The sequence below is a fragment of the Bufo gargarizans genome, chromosome 6 (genome assembly GCF_014858855.1).
Source record: "Bufo gargarizans isolate SCDJY-AF-19 chromosome 6, ASM1485885v1, whole genome shotgun sequence".
NCBI classification, from domain to species: Eukaryota; Metazoa; Chordata; class Amphibia; order Anura; family Bufonidae; genus Bufo; species Bufo gargarizans.
The window spans coordinates 260,195,482-260,222,006 of NC_058085.1; the positions used below are offsets into that span (position 1 = coordinate 260,195,482).

Genomic DNA, 26,525 nt, shown 5'->3' on the forward strand with positions numbered 1-26,525 from the left:
TGACAGTCAGAAGACCATTGCATGTACATGTGGGTGTCCCTATGTGGCATGGCTGTCCTGAAACAGTGTGTGGCCTCCCATTAGCCCGGTCTGATACCCCATTGTTCTTGCATATCCCCAATAGACATGTGAACCAATGATAGCGATCCCAATAACAGGTCCCACTAAATGGACGTGCTTGTTACCCTGGCGATATCCTTGATCTAAACTGCTCGTGGACAAGATGTGGCTTTTTTTAAAAACATGGCAGAAAAAAGAAGCCAATCAGACGCATTATTTGACCAGTTGCAGGGACAGTATTTGCCCTTTCCACCAGGTCTGATCTAATTTAACGACATTAGTCTCACAAGTGCACAGGAGGACTAAGAGTTAAGCAAGGTACTGGGATTACGAGAACATGTGCGGTGGCAGTGTATACAAGGTGATGTACATCGTGTGGAGAGAGAGCAGGTATCATGCAGAAATGAAGCAGCTCCAGTGCGGGGTTCAGTACTGACGTTATCTAAGATATTGGCAAAGTATGCATTCATTTTGGCACTTATCAAGAGAAAACGAGGGAGGAGGCCATCTATATGTAGATGCTGTCATGTATTTAGTGAGTCAGTAAGTGGCTCTTACGTTACAATAGCAGTAGTTTATCAATCAGAGATACACAGGACATAATCATGAACTGTACAGAAGAACGTACATGCTGACATATACAACCACTTCACCAGGCGGTAGCCATGCCAGCTCATGAAAGTGCCAAATTACAGTCAAGACTCCTGATCTCCTATGGACTTACATGTCTTTGTGTCACTCATGTAACATCACATACACAAATATCATTTTTTCCGTGAGAACTAAACAGTTGTCACTGTTACAGGGACAGTACAAAAAAAAACAACTAAAAAACTAAAAACAAAACATCTTAATGGAGGTAAAAGTGAGCGATAGCTTCCACAGTCCTGCCTGGGAAGAAAGCCTATGGAGGTGCATCACAGATGTCCCAGTTCAGTAGAACATGCCTTCCAACCATCCTGGATCCAGCGGGACAGTCCTGGATTTTGGGCGCTGTCCAGGAATGGCTGCCACCTGTGCGTGCCATAGGATTTGTAGTTTACGTTAGAAGTTGAGAAGTATGGTAGGAGACTTTTCCTTCTTCCATGCAAATGATGAAAGGTGGATTTTGGGATCTTCTGGCCAGTTTATCGTGTTCTTTTTTTGCAGGCATAATGCCCTATAACATTTGGTTGGGCACGATATAACTCTTAGCTCTTGAGATATGAGATAAACCCTGTATTGTTTGTTCCCACGGAGGAATGATCAGAAACCACTGATCATTTTCAGTAAACTTCTTCGGCCCTAGTCCATAAAAGCAGCATTGGTGGTCACCACATTCACTTGGATTCTAAGATGTCAGTTTGGAGTAACTTGGGGGAGAGAATTTCCTCCTCAGATATTTGAGGACGTAGAGGGGGAGACAGCTGACCAGCGTAATTACAGTCACTTTCCACAAGAAGGACACCGTGGTAATGAAGTAAATGTCTGAAACACATAAAAAACAACAGATATCAATGAGCTTTCAGCAACTGGAAGTGTACTAGAAAATGTATGACTTCCATCCTTTACTGTACGACAAACACGCATCGACATTTCTGAAAAGCAAAAATCTTCAGAGCCCTGTTGACACCATAAAGGATAACCATGGATGAATGTGCAGGCAAATAAATAGGTTAGTTAGTTCTCAAACCAGTTTTCAGATTACTGGCTCCATCCTAAGGCCAAACTCAGTTACTAAACCCATGACATAAGATTTCTGTTCATATTGCACGGTCTTTGTTGCATTCGCTAGCTCTTGTTCAGAAATTTGATAGTCCTTACCTATGAACTCATGGAGGAAAACGAGGGAGGCGATATAACAGGAGAGACTGAGAAGCTCGCCCACAATCATCAGCCAGTGCCACGTCTGAATGGTCAGTGCCACCATCAGCAATTCTGTGAGGATCAGGGAAGTGAAGGAAATGGCCACAATATGGACAAACTCCGACTCAAACAGCAGCAGTGCTCCGTACATAATGATGCTCCCTAGAGAGAGAAATGGCTCCTAGATCAGTGGCTTACTTTAAATGGACTTTCAAGAGACAACACTTATCAAGTTAGCAAATTTAAAAGCCAGTATATCTGAACCATAAGAAATATTGTTAATAATAATCTCCTAATGTTACCTGGAGATCCACAGGAAGCTTCTGTTGACTGATCTGGTATACTTGTTGTGTGGTTCAGTTCTAAGTAAATGATGGTTTCCTGTTGTCAGGCTGGGTGTTTGAAACCTACTTCTCCCCCCCCCCCCTCCAACACCACCAGCCAATGGTTGCACAAATCTGAATATAATACCTTGGTTAACCCACCAATACGTCGGGGATATTGATGGGTTGCGGCTGCTGTGGAAACCCAGCCTTAACAGATTGGTGGCTAATTAATTCTCCTTGAAGGGGTATTCTAAGATTTTAAGATTGATCAATATATAAATCACACCCCTGGGAAAACTAAATCACTAAATCAGGGATGTAGTTCCTTCATTGTCCCACCTCTGGATCCTTATGATATCCCATCACCTTTTAAGAGATCATGGTTATTCACACCAGACATACATAGAATAAGACTAAATTCAGAAGATCTGTCATGAATAACCAGTCTGCTTAAACTGCACACAGTGATAATAAACTGTAAATTACTTAAAAATTATAAAAACATTTCCATTAAATTTTGAATAAAAAAATAAAATACATTGCCAAGTATGACAATCAAATACAAACTGGAAATTGTTAACACACATCAGTTAAAGAAACGCCCATCAAGCAAGCAGATAACATGCAATACACAGTAGTACAATCAATCACATAACTTTTTTAAAGGACTTAAAAAAAAAAATAGTTGATTTTCAGATTTTCTGACTATATATCTACTATTACCCAAAGTTAGAATGTCACTAGTTCAGTCATATGACATACCTTGATAAATGCTGATCAAAACCCAAATAAGAAATGTTTTGTATGACAACGGCCGGCCCTGGAAAACAGAAAGAAGTATTTAAAGGAGTTATCCCATGATTAATATAAAAAATAAAAAATGTAATTAAATCAGACATCATATAGTACATGGCAGTCTCTTGCAAGAAACAGCCCTGTATCTCACATGGGTCCAGAGCTCCCCTATTTATTGCTCTGCTAGATTTTGTTTAAAGCTGGAAGCTCAGGAGGTGTGTCCTTTCTGCTACAGATCTCTCTTTATCACAGCTTAGGGGGTGCTGGTGGAGTCACTGTGTACATACATTACTTATCCTGTACTGATGCTGAGTTACATCCTGTATTTTACTCCAGAGCTGCACTCGCTATTCTGCTAGAGGAGTCACTGTGTACATATATTACATTACTTATCCTGTACTGATGCTGAGTTACATCCTGTATTTTACTCCAGAGCTGCACTCGCTATTCTGCTAGAGGAGTCACTGTGTACATATATTACATTACTTATCCTGTACTGATGCTGAGTTACATCCTGTATTTTACTCCAGAGCTACACTTACTATTCTGCTAGAGGAGTCACTGTGTACATATATTACATTACTTATCCTGTACTGATGCTGAGTTACATCCTGTATTTTACTCCAGAGCTGCACTCGCTATTCTGCTAGAGGAGTCACAGTGTACATATATTACATTACTTATCCAGTACTGATCCCGAGTTACATCCTGGAGTATACTCCAGAGCTGCACTCGCTATTCTGCTGGTGGAGTCACTGTGTACATATATTATATTACTTATCCTGTACTGATCCCGAGTTACATCCTGTATTATACTCCAGAGCTGCACTCACTATTCTGCTGTTGGAGTCACTGTGTACGTATATTATATTACTTATCCTGTACTGATCCCGAGTTACATCCTGTATTATACTCCAGAGCTGCACTCACTATTCTGCTGTTGGAGTCACTGTGTACGTATATTATATTACTTATCCTGTACTGATCCCGAGTTACATCCTGTATTATACTCCAGAGCTGCACTCACTATTCTGCTGTTGGAGTCACTGTGTACATATATTATATTACTTATCCTGTACTGATCCTGAGTTACATCCTGTATTATGCTCCAGAGCTGCGCTCACTAAAGGCCTGCACCTATTAACAAATTTGGTGTACCTCATTTCAGCGCACATCGGATAAGTAAATCTTCCCCATTACCTTTAGTAGATCCTTGTACAGCTCTGGATACAACATTGCCACTTCAGATTTGACATCTTTATCAAGCACCAGAGAGAAAACCGGGAACATTGTGTAGATTGTGGAATATCTGCAGAGACGACAGCAGAATGAATGGTTAATTAAATGCTGGAGATTTCCTATCGTACATTTAGGAAATGTAATAATGTATTATACATACAGGGATGCAGTAACTGTTGGTCCAATGTAGAACCACATTCTGAGCAGTAAAGCCCCTCACTTCACACGAATTATATGCTCAGCATACAGAACACTGGATGTGATCTACTGGACTCCGAATTTGCTAAATAACTTGGCAGAAAATTAATAAATTAAAAACAAAATCTATTTTCTTAATCCTTTCTGACTCACGACTCCGGCCTTTCCTGATAGAAATCCCACAGCACAATAACTGTACAAGCTTGGGAGGGTTTGGCCATCACCTATTCTTCATCCTGATTACATCATCCAGGACCCCAGGGGCCAAAAAATTCAAAGAGTTGCACTCTTGAAACAAGTGGGCAGGGTGGAGTGGCCTCCTCGCAAACCGTCATACTGTACAAGGGCGGTCAGGAAGGGCGGAATAAAGAGAACTGAAAATAGTAAGCCATTAATCCTTTTATGGCCTTCAGACTTCTCTGTCACAAGATGCTGGCCAGAGGTATTTACATAGAAATCTCGTATATCCGTATTAGTCCACGCACTTTCCTGAGACGCTGCTGGAATTATTTGTATACACACGTTTCACACCAGTCTGAAAATCGTGAGACGTTATCCATCTGTGATATTTATTAATGAACGCTTTATCTGAATGGACCCTGTAAGAGAACCTGCCATATTTATGGGAATCAGTTTCATCCTGTTCATGACATGTATTCCCCGATAGGTTATCAATAATAGGTCTCATGCACACGACCATATCAGTTCTGCAAATCATGCATACTGCCCATGTGCATCCTGCATTTTCCCCTTCCGCAGGTCCCGCATTATATTAGAAATAACTATTCTTGTCCGCAAAACAGGCAAGAAGAGGACATGTTCTCATTTCTTAGCGGGCCATGGAAAGGACATAAGGATGTGTGGCCACATTGGAATTAATGGGTCCGCATCCATTCCGCAAAAATGTGGATTGGATGCAGACCAAAAATATGGTCGTGTACATGAGGCCTTACACTGACATTATACCTGTGTAACACTGGTGATCTCTGGGACCATCAGGAACCTGTGTCTATGAATATCCCTTTAAACCTTTTGAAGACCAGGGGTGTTTTGCTTCTTCTAGAAAGCGGCATTTTATGGTAAATAATTTGTTTGTTCCTCTGTCTACCCCAAAATGTTTTTTTTTCCTTCTTTTTTTTGCACGACGCAAGGGGCGCTCAGATTTTATAAAATGAGAATAGATATTAATTCATTTTGTAGGTTGCATTAAAAGGTTTGTCCCATCTCAACATGTATGGCATGTCACTAGGATGCCGCAAATGTCAGATAGAAGCAGGTCCCAGAGATGGGATCCACACCTATACCCAGAACAAGAAGGTAGAGCAGCTGCGCAAGCCTTGGCACCTCTCTGTTCACCACTATGGGACTGCCATAAATGCTGAGGTGGGACAACACCTTGGTCGGAAACAGGAAAAAAAATAAATCCTCATTTTTTTTATGTTTTGTTCTAATGTAGTTTTTTCAATAAATAATATTCATCTAAAAACTCATCCTCTAACTCCCCTGTGCACAGTTTACTACACAACATTCACCTTGGGAGATACATAGCATGATACTGTAATATTTTTAACATTTTCGGATTCAGCTATGCCAATTGTGTTTATTTTTTATTGTTTAGATGATTTTACATGATAAATTGGAAAAGGGAGTTGTTTTGAACTATTCATTTTATGGAGTTGTATTACATTTTCAAAAAATTTAGTAAAGTTTTTTAGTCTCGCTAGAAGGGTAATGGGAGTACAATGATGGCAGACCTGAGGGCCTTCACTAGGTCCCTGGATGCCAAGTCAGAGGAAGAAAATCCCCATGACTGGGCAGCACATTCAATAGTGGGTTTAAATGACCAGGACTGGCGTGATCTCTAACCTCGGCTGCTGCAGGCGGGTGTCAGCTGTATAACACCTGCTGCATTTGGCTCCTTCACAGAGTCTTTATAATGTGTCTGTTTATAGACAAAGATGTGCTATTACTAAAGGCCACACTTTGGGCCAGAAATGTGAAAGCAATTTGTTTATTGTTTACATTTTATTATATTGTTTTTAACTTTTATTCTTGCAAAAATGTTTAAAAAAAATAAATAAAAATAGTCTATTTTTCACATTTTTTTTTCGTAGCACAATGTGTAAATAAAATATATATATTTTTTTAATTATGTCCAGAACCATCATTTTGATATAGGGAATGTATGGATTATGTTCGCCGGGGGAAAGGCTAGAAGCTGCAGTGTGGCTCGTTGAGGCTTTCATTAAAAAAATAAAAAAATAATAATATATATTTTTTTTTTTTTTAGCTTTTTATATTGTCTTCAGGTTTTTTTAAGTTTATTTTACACTTTTTGACCCTCATAAGGTCACACAAGACCTTCGGGGGGCATTAAAACATTTTTTTATTGCTTATTTCTCCTGCAAATAGGGCTGACATATTAAAATAACAGGTGAATGCAGTCCCCAGAGAGATTGTATTGGGCTGTATAGCCTTACTGCAGAATTGATCTGATCGCGCACAGTCCTCTTGTAGTGAACGGGACTGAATGCTATACCAAGCACAGCCACTATACAATGTACGGCGCTGTGCTTGGTGAGCACAGAAAAGGCCGCGGCGCTCACATGAACCCTGGTGCCTTCTCAAACAGCTGATCGCATGGGTCCCAGGTGTCGGAACCCCACCGATCAGATACAGGATAGGTCATCAGTTGTAAAATCCCAGAAAACCCCTTTAAGACGTGCAGTTGTGTATGGCCCCAGCATTATTAACAGTTATACATTATATGACAGTTTAATCTACATACCCAATGATGAGGAATCCTTGGTAGAGAGGAACAGAGGCAAAGTAAAACACGGAGGAGAAGACAGCCTGCAAAGATACAAGATCTACAGTTACTTCCATAAATTAATTCTGGACCAACCTGGTCTCAGTCCAAGAATTGGCACAACCAACCATCGCTTACAGTAATGCATGTACAAGACCTATGTATTATAATGAATACACAACTGCACACACAAACACAAGAAAATACTCTGCAAGCGCTAAGATGTATACAAACACTGAATATAGGATTTTTATCACGGTAATCACATTACGTCTTTTTTTTTTTTACTATACTTAGAAATGTGAGGTTCTTAGTGCACATTTTGATCAGATTGTGTGAGCCTATCCCAACAAGTATACTTCTCCTGGGCCTAAGCCTACATAATGAACTAAGAAGAGTTAGGAAGCAGACCTCTGTGTTCCAAATAAAAACAACCATGAACAGATAAAAAGAGTGCTCAACCACCTAGCAATTGTACAATGCAAACAATTCTGCCACTGATTTTGCTCATTTATTAAAAAGGAAAAACTAAAATTCTGCCTGGGCAAAAGTATTCAGACCCTTTACTATGACACTTGAAATTTTAATCTGGGAACTTCCTATTACTTTTGATCATCTTTGGGATGTTCCTACACCTTGATTGGAGTCTGGCTGTGGTAAATTCGATTGACTGGACAGGATTAGGAAAGACACCCATTGTCAATATAAGGTTTGTCAGCTGATTATACATATCAGAGCAAAAACCAAGCAATGGGGAGGAAAGAACTGCCTGTACAGCTCAGACACGGGATTGTGTGGAGGCATAGATCTGGAAAAGGGCAAAAAAATATATTCTACTGAACTTAAAATTCCCAAGAGCACAGTTGCCTACGTAATTCTTAAATGGAAGACGTTTGGGACAACCAGGAATCTTCCTAGAGCTGACTGTCCCACCAAACTAAGTAAATGGGGAGAGTCGGATAGAGCCGTCATGCATAGACAGTAGGAATGCTCACCTGGAGCAGCAGTGCTAATCAGGCACAACGCCAGGAAAATTTTATCGGTAGAATAGACAGCAGCAGCTAGCTCCAGGGATCCAGGGAATGTAACAGCCTGAAGTATGGGTATTAATGCAACAATGAGTAAATTCACCAGAGAGCAATGTTTCGAGAAAAAGGAAGAGGAGTGTGAAATAATGGTAGATCGCTACCTCAACAAAGGAGGGTATGGGGGGGGGGGGAGCTGGCAAAAGCATAAGGCAGGGGGGAAAAAAAAAAGAGGAAGGGAGAGAGGGCAGTGGGTTACAATTAAATATCAACGGTTTGGAATCAGAGGCAGCATGTTGTGCCGCACTGGAAAGCCCTTCCGATCCAGGGAAAGCGAAGGACTGGGAAGTTTAGGCTTTGTGAAGGCACCTTTGGGTCCAGTATGTTCTCTTATTACCATCAGTAAAGCATGGTGGTGGCAGCATCATGTTGTGGAGGTGATCAGGGCCGTCTTTAATATTGATTGGGCCCTGGGCAAAAATTTACTTGGGCCCCCTGGATTCCGCCTGGCAAAAGCATAAGGCAGGGGGAAAAAAAAAGAGGAAGGGAGAGAGGGCAGTGGGTTACAATTAAATATCAACGGTTTGGAATCAGAGGCAGCATGTTGTGCCGCACTGGAAAGCCCTTCCGATCCAGGGAAAGCGAAGGCCTGGGAAGTTTAGGCTTTGTGAAGGCACCTTTGGGTCCAGTATGTTGCTTATTACCATCAGTAAAGCATGGTGGTGGCAGCATCATGTTGTGGAGGTGATCAGGGCCGTCTTTAATATTGATTGGGCCCTGGGCAAAAATTTACTTGGGCCCCCTGGATTCCGCCTGGCAAAAGCATAAGGCAGGGGGAAAAAAAAGAGGAAGGGAGAGAGGGCAGTGGGTTACAATTAAATATCAACGGTTTGGAATCAGAGGCAGCATGTTGTGCCGCACTGGAAAGCCCTTCCGATCCAGGGAAAGCGAAGGACTGGGAAGTTTAGGCTTTGTGAAGGCACCTTTGAGTTCAGTATGTTCCCTAGGGTTGTATATCTCCTGTGGGTTATTTCATCAGGGACTTCTTTTTAACACTTCTTGTGTTGTCATTCTGTAGGATTTGCAAGGGTATTCCTGATCCATGTGTGAATTGTATGTGGAAATAAAGTTGCTGGACGTCCCTTTCTTTTGTAGACATTTAGAGGTTGTTATACATTCTGCTTGGGTAAGGGTGTAGCATTTAGTAAGGGCATTTTTAATCAGTCCAGGTGTGGATAATGTTTTTCTTTAAACCATCTTTCCACTATACTGGCTTGTACTTCAAATGAGTTATTATTGAAAAAAAAAATTATGATAAGTTTCAACTGTCTAAAGGGGAAATGGGCGCTGCGAAAATCCAAATAACGGTTAACATCCACCTTTTTAAAAAAGTATGCTTGTGTCAAAGGTCTCAGCTGCATTTCTTTTATTAAGCAGGTTCAAAAAACGCAATTTGTGTCAGAGATTGCTGGTGAGAGAGAGTCCAAAGTCATTGTTGTTAAGGGAACTGACAAATTGGACGGCTTCCTCAGGGCTACCCAGCCACAATAGGAACAAGTGATTTATATACTATAAAATAAGTTTTTGGATTTGAAACTGTTCAACTAGGCCCATGTATAGGTTTGCATAAGATGGTTCAAATCGAACTCCCACGGCACACCCTCGTATCGGTTGGTATAAAGTTCCTTGAAAATCAAAAGATGTTATTATAGAGAATGAAATAAATGTCATCCAGGAGAAAGTATTTTTGTGGTGATGGCATGTTGGGATCATCGGATACAAAATTCCTGACTGCAGGCATACCTTTTTCATGCAGAATATTGGAATATAAGGAAGTGACATCTGCTGTAATGAGTAAAATATCCTGTTGGAGCTTGGCGATTCTAAGATTATTGGTCTATTGGATTACTTGGAAAAATCTTTCAAATAGAATGGCAAGGCAACCACTACTTTCTACAGATGCAAGTCTATAGTTTTTTCAGCTAAGTCTTCTGATCTAGGCTTTATGGCAGAGTGGCCAGAGAGAGGCTTCTCCTCAGTAAGAGACACATGCAAACCCACCAGGAGAAAAGAGCACCGAAAGGACTCTCAGACTTTGAGAAGCAAGATTATCTGGTCTGATAAAACCAAGATTTAACTTTTTGGCCCCAATTCTAAGCACCATGTGGAAACCAAGCACTGCTTATCACCTGCTTATTACCATCAGTAAAGCATGGTGGTGGCAGCATCATGTTGTGGAGGTGATCAGGGCCGTCTTTAATATTGATTGGGCCCTGGGCAAAAATTTACTTGGGCCCCCTGGATTCCGCCTTCCCACACCCTTGCATGCAATCACGGCCTCCACCACAACACACACACAAAAAATCCACACACCTGGTAGAGTACAGCGAATGACTGTAAATACTTCCAGTTCTGAAGACTCCAGCGGCTCAGGATCAGTGCTCTGGGCAGCTGGGTATGCAGTATAGCACCCTATAGTATGCAGTAAAGCATCCTATAGTATACAGCACCCCACAGTATGCAGTATAGCACCCTATAGTATACAGCACCCGACAGTATGCAGTAAAGCACCCTATAGTATACAGCACCCCACAGTATGCAGTAAAGCACCCTATAGTATACAGCACCCCACTGTATGCAGAATAGCACCCTATAGAATACAGCACCCCACTGTATGCAGAATAGCACCCTATAGAATACAGCACCCCACAGTATACAGCACCCCAAAATATACAGCCCCCCCCCCCCACAGTATAAAGCACCCCACAGTATACAGCACCCCACAATATACAGCACCCCACAGTATACAGTAGAGCAGTATAGCACCCCACAGTATACAGCACCCCACAGTATACAGTAGATCAGTATAGCACACCGCAATATACAGCACCCCACAGTATACAGTAGAGCAGTATAGCACCCCACAGTATAAAGCACCCCACAGTATACAGCAATCCACAGTATACAGCCCCCACAGTATACAGCACCCCACAGTATACAGTAGAGTAGTATAGCACCCCACAGTATACAGTAGCTTACAGTATATTAGCATAACAGCCCATGTCACCTTTTCCTGATGTAAGCTTCACAAAAAAAGCTCCACACTTAAGGCAAACGTCTCCTACAGCAACACTCCTGGTAGAAAGGACCTTTGATGACCTCATAGCCATGTCACCAGTAATATTGCTAGGTTACTGGTCACATGGTGATGATGTTAGCTAAGGTCCTTTCTTCTAAGAGAATCACAGCTCTCACAGCTCGCTGCCTGGAGTGCCGGCAGGCATGGCATGACAGCACCTCCCTGTGTAGCTGACAGCCTGACACCCGGGGCAGTGGTCAGCAGGGCTCAAGAGGGAGCTGCCTTGGGCCCCCCAGGAGCAACTGGGCCCGGGGCAGCAGCTGCCCCTTTTGCCCCTTGTTAAAGATGGCCCTGGAGGTGATTTTCAACTGCTGGAGCAGGGAGACTGGTCAGAGTTGAAGGAAATCTGAATGGAACAAAGTATAGAGATATTCTTAATAAAAACCTGATCCAAAGCGCTCTGGACCTCAAGACAGGGCTGAAGGTTTACCTGCCAAAAAGACAGTGACCCTAAGTGTACAGCCAAGGCAACACAGGAGTGGTTTATTAAGAACTCTGTGCAAGGTCCTTGAGTGGTCCAGTCAGAGAACTGACTTGAACCCAATCAAACACCTCTGGAGAGACCGGGAAATGGCTGTCCACCAATGATCCCCATTCAACCTGGCAGATTCAACCTGGAGTTCAGAATGATGGGGAAAACTGGATTTTTTTTTTATTTTAGCAAAAGGCTGTAACATAACGACATGTGAAAAAACTGAAAGGGTCTGAAGACCTTCTGAATGCATTGTAGTTTTGTGGTTTTCATTAGTATGATTTTGGGGTACCTGGGACTTATTGATCAACACTGATTTTTGGGGCTGCATGGGAAAGGAAATGAGAAAAAGTCCAGTTTTTTTTTTTTCTTTACAGCATTCACCTTCCAGTTCAAATGTTACATTTATTATACAGGTTATGGTGATCACGGGATACCAGATATGTGTGTGGGATTTTTTTTTACAATTTAAAAATGTTATGGAATTTTTTTTTTTTTACTGTGTATTTTTCTTTTTAACAAACTTCATTTATTTCAGTAATTCATTTAGATCCACCAGTTTATTTCACAATGAGATCATTTGATCTTTTTATAATGCTCTGGTATAGTATCCCAAAGCAGTATTGTCAGAAAGTGTAAAACTATTAGTCTATTAGGCTGTGCTTTCGGCATACAGTCATCACAGGCGTGAAGGCCTTTGTTAGGCCCTAAGCTGCCATGGCAGCCAATAGGCACTGGGTGCTTGTGTTCGCAGGTGGCAGTGGGTACAGAGGGAAGCCCCTCCTTCTGTCTAATGCCTAGATGCAATGGTTGATATTGAATGCTGCATTTAGATGGGAGTTGTGTCCAATCCTGGCTGTTACAGTGGGAATCTAGCTGTGCCTGTGCAATCATCATGATGTAACTGCATTTAATTCATGACAAACAGTTACATCATGGTGGCTTAAGGAGCGCTTTTGCAGACCTATGCATTGTTGTGAAGATGTACATAGACTTTAAAGAAATGTTAAAAAATCTGTTTCATAGTTACTCCAAAGGCAATTCATTCCTTAGAAATGACAACTACATCGAGCCTGTGATGCGTATACATTATCAGCAGGGGACATTCTACAGATCTGGCCAAGTTTATCTGAGGTCACTGAGAATGAGGAAGCAGAACAATGACCATGGCCGGTATTATACTCTCCGGAGAGGAAGTTTAGGGTGAAAGTGTAAGGTGTATTGTGCAGTTACTACAATCCTGTGGAGCTGGTGTTTTACCTCATTGCATTGTTGCACAGACTGCATTCACTTTTGCTTACTTCGGCACCTGATTGTGTCGATAAGACCGATGAGAGAATGGTCATTGCAAAGGGGTTGGTAAATGCAGTGAAGAGTGATGGCTCTGACTGGTCAGTCACTGCTTGTGGTCCTTTTAGACCTGGATATGGAGAGTAACTTTAAAATGTACATAACACCCCAGTGTTGTCCCCCTGCACCAAATGCAAAGCAGGACCCCTGCATAATAAAACTTGAATGGCAGGTCTGCCATTTATCACTCGGGGAATAGGGGTTATTCACCATTTGGAAGTCTGGAAAAGCCAATCGACAACCCATGTGGAATCTATATAGTAATAGCATCCAGATATAACCAAATACCGACTGTACCTATGAATAATAACACGATTGAGGACAACGCCAGAAACAGACGTCATTTCCCTCCTGCCATCCCAGGGACATTATTAGGTGTTCACAGACAGTATATGATCACCCGATGATCTAAAGGGAATGTGTCCTCAGAAAATGAGCTATTGTTTAAATCACGTTTTTATGTTAAACACATTTTTTTAAAATTGGTGATGTTATATTTAATCTTCCATGAAAACATCTATGTTGAATGTTCCATGTCACCATCTATATTTTTTATATAAAATCCTGCAGTTTTCACACTGGCCACCAAGCCTAATTAAAGGTGCCACTTCTTGGTCTCTACATTGCAGTCATCTCCTTATCATTACAGACAGGATTAGAATAACATCACCTATATATATAGATAACACAGGGTCCATTATTCACAATAGGAGATATCACAGCTTATTTAACCCCTCCTGACCAATGTTCACAGAACGTGACTAGAAAAATCTCCCATAGAAGTCAATGAGGTCAGCTCCTCTCCATTGGGTTTGGTCCATGGGGGCTGCTGTAAAGCATCTCTCTAAATGCTGGTAACAACCGTTCAGGCAAGATGGCAGCCTTCATAATCATGTTTAGGAAATAGAATAAATAAAAAATGTACAATGATAAAATAATAACGACATACACTCTTTTTTCTATGTGTCACTACCTGCTTTAAACTGCAAGACGATGACCTCTAACATCCACCTGAGATAGATACTCAACAGTTCTACAAAGATCTAGAGTTGTAAGGGCTCATGCGCACGGCGTAGTTTTGGTCCGCATTTTTTGCGGATTAGTTGCAGACCCATTCATCTCAATGGGGCCGCAAAAGATGCGGACAGCACACCGTGTGTTGGGTGCACCCATGGCAAAAAAAAAATTGAACATATGGGACATTTCTGCAGGACCCCAAAAAAATGGAGACAGGTTCACAGCCGGTATGTGCGTTTTGAAAAAACGGATACAGTCGTGTGCAGGAGCCCTAAGGCTAATAGGGACATCTTCACACTGGCTCAAGGCTGTCATTGCTGTTTCTCCACCAAATACTGACGTGAATAGGGGTGCGAGTAGTTTTTTATTCCATTTTTTATACAATATTTATAATTAAAATGCCTGTAAATCATAGTGAAATTCGATGTAACCCATTAACATTAAGAAGTCTAAAGGGGGGGGGGGGGGGGGGTAATACTTTTTACAGTGCTGGGTACGTGAAGGGGATCCTAGTATAAAAGCTTCGCATGCTCTCACATCCAAAATCTGAGTCTGCTTGTTTATTTAGTAGAACATTGTTTGAAACAAGAATTTCCTTCTATTAAACCGTATTAGTCATCACACCACGTCCTCTGTCACCACCTCAATTGTACTGCTTCCTTCTGTTTACAAACCAGCTATTTGTGGAGGACCTCCACTAATTCCCACTAGCAGACCTGTGCCAATGACCATTTTTAAAAACATACTGTCATCACTGCATATAAAATGTGATCAGTGATTAATGATATATCGGTGGGTCTGGCAGAGCAAAGATTTACATTTATGTAGCATTAGTTTGTTTTATCAAGAATATAGAGTATACGTAAGAAGTGTGGAGTTACTGTGTATTACATTATATTACATTATATTACTTATCCTTTACTGGTCCTGAGTTACATCCTGTATTATACTCCACAGCTGCACTCACTGTTCTGCTGGTGCAGTAGATGTATGCATACATTACATTATTTATCCTGTACTGATCCTGAGTTACATCCTGTATAACACTTCAGAGCTGCACTCACTATTCTGCTAGATGAATCACTGTGTACATATACTGCATTACTTATCCTGTACTGATTCTGAGTTACATCCTGTATTATCCTCCAGAGCCGCACTCACTATTCTGCTGGTGGAGTCACTGTGTACATATATTATATTACTTATCCTGTACGGATCCAGAGTTACCTCCTGTACTATACTGCAGCTCTGCTCTAGCGATTCTGCCGGGCTTCTATGGCTATTTTCACACTTGCGGCAGAGTGATCCGGCAAGTAGTTTCGTCTGCATGCAAACGGACAGCATTTGTAGACGGATCCGGATGCGTGCATTGTAAGAACGGATCAGTCTCTCCGGATGTCATCCGGAGAAACAGATCAGTTATATATTTTTTTCACATCTTTACTGGTCTGCGCAAGGACGGATCTGGCATTGCGCTATTTTTAATGCTGGATCTGGCACTAATACATTTCAATGTAAATTTGGCATTCCGGCAACTGAACCAGAATTTTGGATGGAGATAATACCGCAGCATGCTGCGGTATTTCCTCCGTGCAAAACGCTGTTCAGTGACTGAACTGAAGACATCCTGATGCACCCTGAACGGATTGCTCTCCATTCAGAATGCATGGGGATAAAACCGATCAGTTCTTTTCCGGTATTGAGCCCCTAGGACGGAACTCTATGCCGGAAAAGAAAAAACGCTAGTGTGAAAGTACTCTAAGCTGAAATCTCCCAGCATTCTTAGCTTGTTCAATGTCTGCACAGAGCTCGCATTGCTGGCTTGTATTCTGGGAAGCATGGTCTTTTCACCAGGCAATCTACCGTCCTCTGGTGTAATAATAAAAAACTGAATGAGCTGTTTCCAATATCCACCAGCAGAATAGGAAGTTCAGCTCTGGAAGATAACACAGGATGTAATTTAGGATTTGGACAATGTAAGTAATGTGATGTATTAGTAAAGTGACTTTATATTTATGTAGGCGACCATACGGCACTGCAGGAGAATTTAGAATAGTTGTAGATGTTGACTATTAGAACATTATTCGCAGTGCGCAGTTTTATTCCATACCTGCATGGTACTGATACACAGACTCCGGTGGATGACAAATTGGCTCAGGCCTGCAGACCTTTTGTAGCTGTTCCGTCCATGAACCATCAGGAGGCGGCCGAGGTGTTTAAACTGTGTGACGGAGAAATCTGCCGCTAGTGAAGCTTGTTTCCCTTCCTGAAAGTCAAGAGCAAGTTACAATCTGTGGTCTGTCTATGATAAGGGATGAGCAAACGTGGGTTTTCAAGTTCGGCGTACAAAGTTCAGGTTATCTAAGAATTCCATTATGGATTCCGCCACCACGGACCACTCACTGCCCAAGGGAGATCACAGGGCACAGTCATGGCTGTTGAGTGACTGTGTGGGATCAGTAATGTCATTAGCCCGATAAAGGTGGTAAATTAAACTAAATAATAACATATTCTAGCTAAAAACAAAACAATAAATAGCTTAGGAGTCTGTCACCACATTTGAGCATATTAGACTGATCAAATAGCGTTATATGTGCCACCGAGAACTTAAAAACGGTAGCTTTGTTGTATCTAATGGAGTTTTCTTTCAGCCAAAAATGAACTTTTAAGATTCTGTAAATGCGCCCTCTCAAGTGCCCAGGGCGGCGTCTCAATCGTCCGAGCCCCAGGCAGCACCTCCTCAACGGCTCATAACCCCGCTCTCCGTGTGCCTCTGCCCACCCGTTTACTCTCCTCCTCTCTCCTTTTCCACTGCGGCTGCGCAGGTCAAATACGTAGCGGGCGCAGTGGAAAAGGAGAGAGGAGGAGAGTAAAGCACACGGAGGGCGGGGTTATGAGCCGTTGAGGAGGTGCTGCCTGGGGCTCGGACGATTGAGGCACTTGAGAGGGCGCATTTACAGAATCTTAAAAGTTCATTTTTGGCTGAAAGAAAACTCCATTAGATACAACAAAGGTACCGTTTTTAAGTTCTCGGTGGCACATATAACGCTATTTGATCAGTCTAATATGTGGTGACAGGACTCCCTTTAAAATGCAATAATACCAGATTCCTCCAAAGGGGCAAATATATGTCTGATCATAGTAAATGCCCTAGTTTATAGAAGCCTATTACATTAATGGTTACAAGACTGCACTAACCAGTGGCACCTCTCCTCCCCTACAGTACGGGCACCAGAAGAGGATATTGTTGGCGGAGGATTCACCCCTTTTTGTATTCTCGCCAATCCCAGTGTTGCAGGTTGTTGCATCATGTTGTCAAGTGATTAATGTTAGGAGATGAGTCAGAACTGGAATGGAGCATCTGTAACATCTGTTCAGCATCTTATTGGTGACAGAATTGTGTCTATTTGCCGAATTTTATCAAAAGCATATTTTTATTGTTAGGACAGCTGACAACGCCAAAAAACATCAGCTCAATAAACTTCATGAAGCTGAGGAGACATTGTCAGTGCGGTGGGGGTCGCTGTGACCCAAAAGAAAAAAAAAATATATATATATATATAGGTACTTTCACACTTGCGTTGTTTGATTCCGGCAGGCAGTTCCGTTGCCTGAACTGCCTGCCTGATCAGGCAAACTGTATGCAAACGCATGTAATTTTTTCTGACTGATCAGGCATTTTTCAGACTGATCAGGATCCTGATCAGTCTGAAAAATGCCTGATCAGGCAGAAAAATTCATTGCAATACCGGATCCGTTTTTCCGGTGTCATCAGGCAAAACGGATTAGGTATTTATTTATTTCTCATTTTTAGAGGTCTGCGCATGTGCAGACCGGAAGGATGGATCCGGCATTCCGGTATTTTGAATGCCGGATCCGGCACTAATACATTCCTATGGAAAAAATGCAGAATCCGGCATTCAGGCAAGTATTCAGTTTTTTTCGCCGGAGATAAAACCGTAGCATGCTACAGTTTTCTCTTTTGCCTGATCGGTTAAAATGACTGAATTGAAGACATCCTGATGCATCCTGAACGGATTGCTCTCCATTCAGAATGCATGGGGATATGCCTGATCAGTTCTTTTCCGGTATAGAGCCCCTGTGACGGAACTCTGTGCCGGAAAAGAAAAACGCTAATGTGAAAGTAGCCAATTTTATTTTCCTCTGTGTTCAGAAGCAGTTATTGCACCACCGCTGAAGCGCATTGCCCTATATTCACTGCAATAGATTTTTAGGTGTAACGATGCCTTCAGAGAGTGCAGTTAGGTGGGGTTAAAACTACATTAAAACCGAATTTAACTTTAATTTAACCGAATGTACTTTTCATTGCGTATTTTATGGTTGAAAACATTTATAAAATCACATTTCATCTGTAAACACTGCAACTGCACCAAAAACCACATGCGCTGTTTCCAATGCAGTTTTGGATGCAGTTTTAAAAAGGTTTTCCAAGATTTTATAACTGATGACCTATCCTTAGGCTGGGTTCACACTTGAGCGTTGCGCAAACGCGCGTTTTACGTGCGTTTTTGACGCGCATTTTTATGCGCGTTTTTGTAATAGTAAACGCGCGTTTGACGCGCGTTTGTGTGATTCACTACAGTGTCCTATGGCCACAAACGCCCCAAAAGTCGCTCATGTACTTTTTGGAGCGTCGGGCGTTTTACAGCGCGATCGTACGCGCTGTAAAACGCCCAAGTGTGAACCATTCCCATAGGGAATCATTGGTTTCTCCTTGTTGAGCGTTTTACAGCGCGTAGGAACGCGCTGTAAAACGCTCAGGTGTGAACCCAGCCTTAGACTACATCATCAGTATCTGAACGGTGAAGGTCCAACACCCAGGACCCCCACGATCAGCAGTTTGAGAAGGCTGCTTTTCCATTCATCTGAAGGGTCTTGTAGAAATACAAGTGCTTCCCACCAAAGCAATGTCCCCTTCTGTCACGTCAGAGATAAAGTTAGATAGAGTTCCCCTTTAGTATTGCACAGGAATACTGCAGAAGGGTATGGTCCTACAAGGTGTATATGCTGTGGATTTTTTCCCACGGAATTGCAGGCGAAAAATCTGCAGCGTTTACAGTAGCAATAAAGTGGAGGAGATACTACGAAATCTGCAAAAAAATAAAATAAAATCTGCACAGATTTTGAATGGAAATTTACCTGCAGTAAGGATTTTAAATCCACAGCATGTGGACTTACACTTCAGATTTCCTCTTTTGCAATGCATAGGGTGAAATCTGCTGCAAAAGCCACATGGGTTACGAGATCCATGGCTAAATCTGCAGAAACCCTTTTCTGCAGAAATTACATTTTGTAGCAACCTACCCTGACCATTCTCTAGTACAAAGTAGTTGGAATCACTCTGTCAGCAGTCCACTTATTACACCGGAGGGCAGGGGGCGCTCAAGTGATATTACTGTACGTTGAAATTTTGTCTGATAGAGAATTGTTAAAGAAATTCGAAAATCTCACCTTTCCTTCAACTCCAACACCACAATCTGCTTCTTGGATCATGCTAACATCATTGCCACCATCGCCTGGAAGACAAGCCATGTAAAGGTGAAGATTCAGTACATTCTTCAAGATTCAGGAAGGAGGAGTAAGAAACCAGCATATAACGTAGCAATGGCGCATTCACACGGCTGTACTGTCTCTATGATGCATAGCCCCTAATCCGGGTGTGGTGTTGTGAAGTGTCTGCAATAGAAATACTGAGGCTATAATTAGAGATGAGCGAAGTTTTGGAAAATTTGATTTGGCTACTTCGCCGAATTTTACTACAAAAATTCGCTTCATGACTAATTACTTTGTGGAGAAATGCAGCAGCACTCTGCAAACACAAATAAAGTACAATAATGCCATAATTATAGAAAACATTCTGGTGCTAATGATGAGGTTATTTTAGAAAATTTGAGATTCTTTGCAAATACATTTTGTACAAAATTATTTGAGCCCGTCTGCCACACGTCAAGGCGTTCTCTATAGGACAGGAACCCTAACACTAAATACCACCTGTTATGTGCCATAATGGCCACCATAAAATTCAGGGAGTGCAGGTTCTACAATCATGCTGGGTCCACTCTACTGTTTACCATTTTGGTGCATAACGGCCTGTCTGCGTTAGACCTCTTTCACACAACCGTTTTCAAGTTGTTTTTTTGCGTTCCGTATACGTAACCATTCATTTCAGTGGTTCCGCAAAAAAAACGGAATGTACTCCGTATGCATTCTGTTTCCATGTTTCCGTTCCATTGAATGATAGAACATGTCCTATTATTACCCGCAAATCCGCAAATCACGTTCCGTGGCTCCATTCAAGTCAATGGGTCCATAAAAAAAAGGAACACATACGGAAATGCATCCGTATGGCCTCCTGCACACGTGTGCTGCCCGTTGCCGTATTGAGGACCGCATCATCCCGCACTAGTATGATATTATGAGTGTGGGACAATAGCCCAGCGGAAGGCACGATGCGCACAGCATCATAGTAACCTATGATGCTGTGTGCTCCCGTGTGCACGATGTATGCTGCTCTGGGACATATGGCCCGCTTACGGACCGTTTGTCTCGGAGGGCATACGGTCGTGTGCATGAGCCCAAAAGCTGTAGCCTGCCCTCATTGTATTTATTGGAAGCCATTTGGAACAAGGAGAGGTATAGAGTGGGCTCAGCATGCATGTTGGTACCTGCATCCCTGGATTTAATGGAGGCTGTTTTGGCACCAAAAATGGTAAAAAGCAGAGTGGATCCAGCATGCATGTGGAACCTGCACTCCCTGAATTTTATGGTGGCCATTATGACACATAACAGGTAGGATTTAGTGTTATTTTCCCGTCTTACAGAGATCGCCTTGACGTGTGCCAGATGGGCTCAAATTATTTTGTACAAAATGTATTTGCCAAGCATCTCCAATTTGCAAAATAAGAGTAGCATTAGCACCAGAATGTTTTCTATAATTATGACATTATTGTAGATTATTTGTGTTTGCAGAGTGCTGTTGTATTGTAATTTTTTCTTTGTGTTTCTAGCCATGGTAGTGTGCACCTGCACATCAGGATCTTTTTGCAGAATTGCTTTGTGGCGCATTTTTTTGTTGTTGTAAGTAGCAGGTGCAATGACCGAGAGCTGCGATAGCGCCGCCCCCGTCATTGTACCCTTCAGATGCCACGTTCATACATGATTGCGGCATCTGAGAGTAATAATACAGTGTAAAATTAACCTAAAAAATTAAATCATACTTACCGCCTCCATTTGCTCCCGACGGGCCGCCCACCACCATCTTGCTTGAAGATCTTGCGCTGCCCTGAGATGATGTTGCCGCGCTGGCATGGTGACGGTCATACGTCACCATGCACGGGATTTTGTCCCAGATCTTCAATCAAGATGGCGGTGGCCGGCCCGTCGTGAGCAAATGGAGGAGGCAAGTATGATTTTTTTGCTTTTTACACTATTTCAGGTTAAATCGATTCGCTACCAAAATCACAAGGAAATTCGGCTTTGCGCCGAATTGATTTTATCCTGAAATTCGGATCATATTCCTACTTTGTTGGATTGGATTCGCTCAACTCTATCTATAATGAATAGAGTTCAGTCACTGTTTTTGGTAAAACCTTTGAAACCGTTTTTCAGCATGTGTAAAATGAAACTTTCTGCAACTTTCTCCCTCATGCACACGTCTGTATTTTCTATGGGGCCACAAAAAGAGCAGACCACACATGGATGTCATACGTGTCACCGTTCTGCAGGTTATAGAACGTGTCCTAATCGTGTCTGTTTTGCAGCCTAAAAGAATTTATGTTTCAATTTAACACCATTTTTTTCCAAGATCAATGCTGGCTGTCACTCAATGGAAAGATAGTCATTTACGTTCCGAGGCTGAAAACCCTTCCTGACTGATACATCTCACAGCTGAGAATTATTACAATTGTATCTGTACAGGTTTTCATTTTCAGCAAATCAACAAGACTGTTTCCTTTCACTGACAGCAACCAGAGATATTGAAATGGTGAAATCGAAAAAACATAGGGGGAGATTTATCAAACCTTGTATAAAGAAAAACTGGCTAAGTTGCCCATAGCAACCAATCCGATTAAAATTTTCATTTATTCAGAGCTCCTTTGGAAAATGAAAGGTGGAATCTGATTGGTTGCTAGGGGCAACTAAGCCCATTTTACTTTACACCATTTTGATAAATCTCCACCATAGTTTACTAGAACATTGCAAAACTTTTGATTACAACGAGTCGGATGTAGGGCTCCTGCACACGATCGTTGGCTGTTTTGCGGTACTGCAAATTGCGGATTCACAAAACATAGATACCAGCCAGGTATGTTATGCATTTTGCGAAACGGAAGGCCCTGCCCTCTGTAGAACTGTCCTATCCTTGTCCGTGAAACGACAAGAATAGGACATGTTCCATTTTTTGGCAGGGGCAGAGGAACAGACATACGGATGCAGACAGCACACGAGTGTCTTTTGCGGCCCCATTGAAGTAAATGTGTCCGCATCTGACCTGCCAAAAATATGGATCGGATGCGGACAAAAATACATTTGTGTGCACGAGCCCTTATCCTGGATCCTGAGATACATCTTGTTGTACAGGCCAGTATCCTGTCTCATGTGAGGGGCAGGAAAGTGTGTAATCCAGGTGCCCCAGGACAGCAGTGTATGATGGCGGTGTGCAGGGCATGTGTATCACCACAGCTTCGTGTCTGGAAACAGACATGAAACGCGTCCGTTTCTGTCCTTTGAATATGAGGCTTTTCTTACGGCTGCTAAAGGTTTTTGATTTGCTTCATTTTACTTTCCAGAAAGAAGGCACGGGGGTAATCCTGAGAGACTGCCGAATAATTTACTGGACCACACAAGGGAGAATACAGAGGTTACAATTTGAGGTCACTCTCGTACCTACAGCGCAGGTGAGTTTTCCTGTCCGTTCTTGCAGGAGGCGCACGATCTGAGCTTTCTGAGTGGGGGCACAGCGGCAGCAGACGACAGCCGGGCACTGACAGGCCAGTTCCATGAATTCATACTCGTAATATTTCAGACAAACCTGATAGATGAGCAAACAAGAAGTGTGAGCAGAGACGATACACAAGTCTGTCTGGAGAGACCAGAACAGGAGGCACTATATGGAAGGGTTATCATTTAACATTCTGGGTTTGAGTGCAACACATTTTGTCATGATCTTTTTTAGCAAAAAAATTTAAAAGTAGAAATCCAGTCCAGTCCCGGCCTCTTAAACCTCTAGATGCCTTGGTCAGTAGTGACCGCAGAATCTAGGTAGTTAGGGTGCTCACACACATTCAGGAGCTGTCAGCCAAATGATCAACTGACAGCTCTCTCCCCAAAATCCCTCCAGTTCCCCTATATACATATGTAATGTCCCGGAGTGCCATTATCACTTCTTTTGGCGCATTGCTACCGTCTCCTATGTGCTAATGTATAACATTGCCTAATAATGTGCATATTTATTCCTGAAACTGGTTATGTTCATGTAATTGCCTGGTCTACCAGCAGATGGTGGCAACATTGGCAGTATTAGCTTCCCTGGAGAGGAACCTGCTTGTTCCCTTCCAGCCCTCTCTAGAGAGGGAGGAATTAGTTAGCTAGAAGTCAGTGTCTAGTCCACCCTCCTTAGGGAGAGGTTGTGTGTCGGCTACCAGAGCACTGCCTGCTCTGCAAGGCCTAGAGGCCCTGCCTCTGAAGTCTACATGGTTGCTTGTCCCCTCCTAGGCTTGCATTGCCTTCATCCAAGCTGAAGCTAGAGCTTAAGGTACTCCAAAGCCAGGACAAGAAGTTCCTAGGATTAAAGTAAGAGAAAGACTACAGCTAAACTAAGTTCCAGCAGAAGAGGAAAAGTTCCTATTTACTCCAGCTAGCATAGCAGAGCTAAGATTGTTGCAGAGAAGCATTTGCCTGCTAAAGTTAAGACAATATCTGCTGATGATCAAGATACCGTTTGGAAACTGTTTGGATTACATTTTATGCCAAGCAAAGCTGTGTTCAACGTTATTACAAAGTCTAGACTCTATTCATTCTACTCATCCAGCATCCAAGTTCACCAACTCCTTTTGCACTGCTTCGGACCACATCACGTCTGGGATCCACAGATATCCAGGTAGGAACACCGTAACTCGTGTACATAACATCTACAGAGACTGTAGGCCACCCTGCACCACTCTGACAATCCTACCTGTGGGTACCAACATTACCACCTACAAAGGGAGTCCTTGTGCTTCCGCTGCTTAACGGCAGCTGGCGTCACATTTACTTGCTGCTATAAGAGGGACATATATCGTAGAAACCTCCTAAGGGGCAAGGGATACCCCAGGTGTGGCCTAGTGGGCCCGTTGCACATACACGTTCGACATGGCAGAACATGAATGTGTATTCAATAGGTAGAGCAAAAAAATATGCTTTCGGCAGTAGATTACACATCAGACTGTCAGTGAACCCATCATTTTCAGTGGGTTCAGCTGACAATGCATAGTTTCTGATCGGTAGGGGTCTGACAGCAGGAGCACAGAACCGTACATTGTATAGCAGCTGTGTCGCGGCTCAGCCCTATTCACATTCAATGGGGCTGAGTTGCGTTTAGGCTATGTCACCAATGCAACTGACGTCACTGTCCTAGGGAAAGCCTGTGAGAAGGCTGCTGCGCTGCTGTGAGCACTGCTGCCTTCTCAAACAGCTGATCAGCGGGGGTCCTGGGTGTCAAACCACCATCGATCAGATACGGATGACGTATCCAGAGGATAGGTCATCAGTAAAAATATCTCAGGAAAATTTAGAGGGATATTCACTGGTCCCAAGTGATTTTCTTCCTTAGAGTCAATACACATTCACTCCAATTTCCCACATATCACAAGCAATTAATATTGTTTAATACATATTTTGCAGATTTTTCCGCTATGTTTGGACTCTCTACAATCCTGTTGCACACTTAAATATCCAAAGGAAATGCCATATAGGGACCATAAAGCAGAAACAATACTGTACAGACATCCAATGTAGAGGAAAGAGCTACTGATACCGCATAGCAGGGGAATCCGCACTGATCAGAGCGTATACACTATGGGGGAGACTTATCAAACTGGTGTAAAGTAGAACTGGCTTAGTTGCCCATAGCAACCAATCAGATTCCACCTTTCATTTTTCACAGCTCCTTTGGAAAATGAAAAGGTAGAATCTGATTGGTTGCTATAGTCAACTAAGCTAGTTCTACTTTACACCAGCTTGATAAATCTCCCCCTATGTGCCATCTGTAATTACCTCTAAAGAGTCTCCTGATATAACCAGAGCGCAGTCGTGTTTTCTTCTAAACGCATTCAGCTCTAGATGGGCTTCCCCGCGATTAGTTACCTGTAACGATAATACATGGCTCATTATATAAGAAATCACTGCTGAAGAACTCCATCACCCCCCCATATGAGCAGTTATTCACAGGCCGGAAGATGTGGATGTCCTGGTTTCTGGTCACTAAATGAGCGTTTTTGGCGGTGCAGGTTGCAGTCTCCAGTTTGTCTCCAGTAAGCATCCAGACCTGTTGGCAAAAATGTTAATGTGTTGAGGACATTTAGTAGAAGAGATGTTACGAACAGGCTCTAAAACTGTTTCTAAGTAAAGCTGAGGAATCATAAGAGAGAGAAAAAAAAAAAAGACAATTAATATTTTCCCAGTTCACTTAATGCTGCCTGCAGTGTAAAGCATAGAGGATCTATTTTAGTTGTAGTGGCTATGACTTTATGTATGTAAGGTTTCACATCTAGTTAATAGCAGATCTCCTAAATACACATGCCCTATTACATCTCATAACAGCCAGAAATGAAACCTCCATTCTTTATACTGCTGGCTACATCCAGAGCAAGGTTTATATTGATAAAGTGACAAATGCTGCAATTTGATGGCCATTTATCATTGTGAAGAAACCAAAACTTCAGCCATGATTACAGTCACTCCTCGTACCTTCATACCAGCATTTCTCAAAGTCTCCAGGGTGGGTCGGACATCGACTTGCAGTTGATCTTCAACCCCGGTCAAACAGAGCAGCTCCATCTCCATTTCCAGGCTCTCAATCACAGTGGCCACTTTTAATGAGCGGTCGTGGACACTGAGCTTTGCCTGTACGTATCGCGCCTGGACAACACACCAAGAAAACATACAGTCAAGAGTGAAAAATCTCTTTATTAGAGATGGGGAAATTCATTCTAAATGAATCAAATTGTGTAATGAATTTCCCCACAAATTT

General features: G+C 42.4%; 1 protein-coding gene across 1 annotated transcript in view; it reads right to left on the reverse strand.

Annotated features, from left to right (window-relative positions):
- Positions 1-252: 252 nt before the first annotated feature.
- Positions 253-26,525, reverse strand: part of ATP9A (ATPase phospholipid transporting 9A (putative)) — a 95,785-nt gene continuing 69,512 nt past the window's right edge. The window contains exons 18-28 of the mRNA XM_044297369.1: positions 26,243-26,413; positions 25,722-25,820; positions 25,550-25,639; positions 23,183-23,327; positions 19,748-19,812; positions 16,386-16,541; positions 7,252-7,316; positions 4,227-4,335; positions 2,994-3,051; positions 1,864-2,067; positions 253-1,527 (exon numbers count right to left, since the gene is read on the reverse strand). Coding sequence (XP_044153304.1) covers positions 1,391-1,527; positions 1,864-2,067; positions 2,994-3,051; positions 4,227-4,335; positions 7,252-7,316; positions 16,386-16,541; positions 19,748-19,812; positions 23,183-23,327; positions 25,550-25,639; positions 25,722-25,820; positions 26,243-26,413 — 1,299 coding nt within the window. The 3' untranslated portion in view covers positions 253-1,390. The remainder of the gene's footprint in view (positions 1,528-1,863; positions 2,068-2,993; positions 3,052-4,226; positions 4,336-7,251; positions 7,317-16,385; positions 16,542-19,747; positions 19,813-23,182; positions 23,328-25,549; positions 25,640-25,721; positions 25,821-26,242; positions 26,414-26,525) is intronic.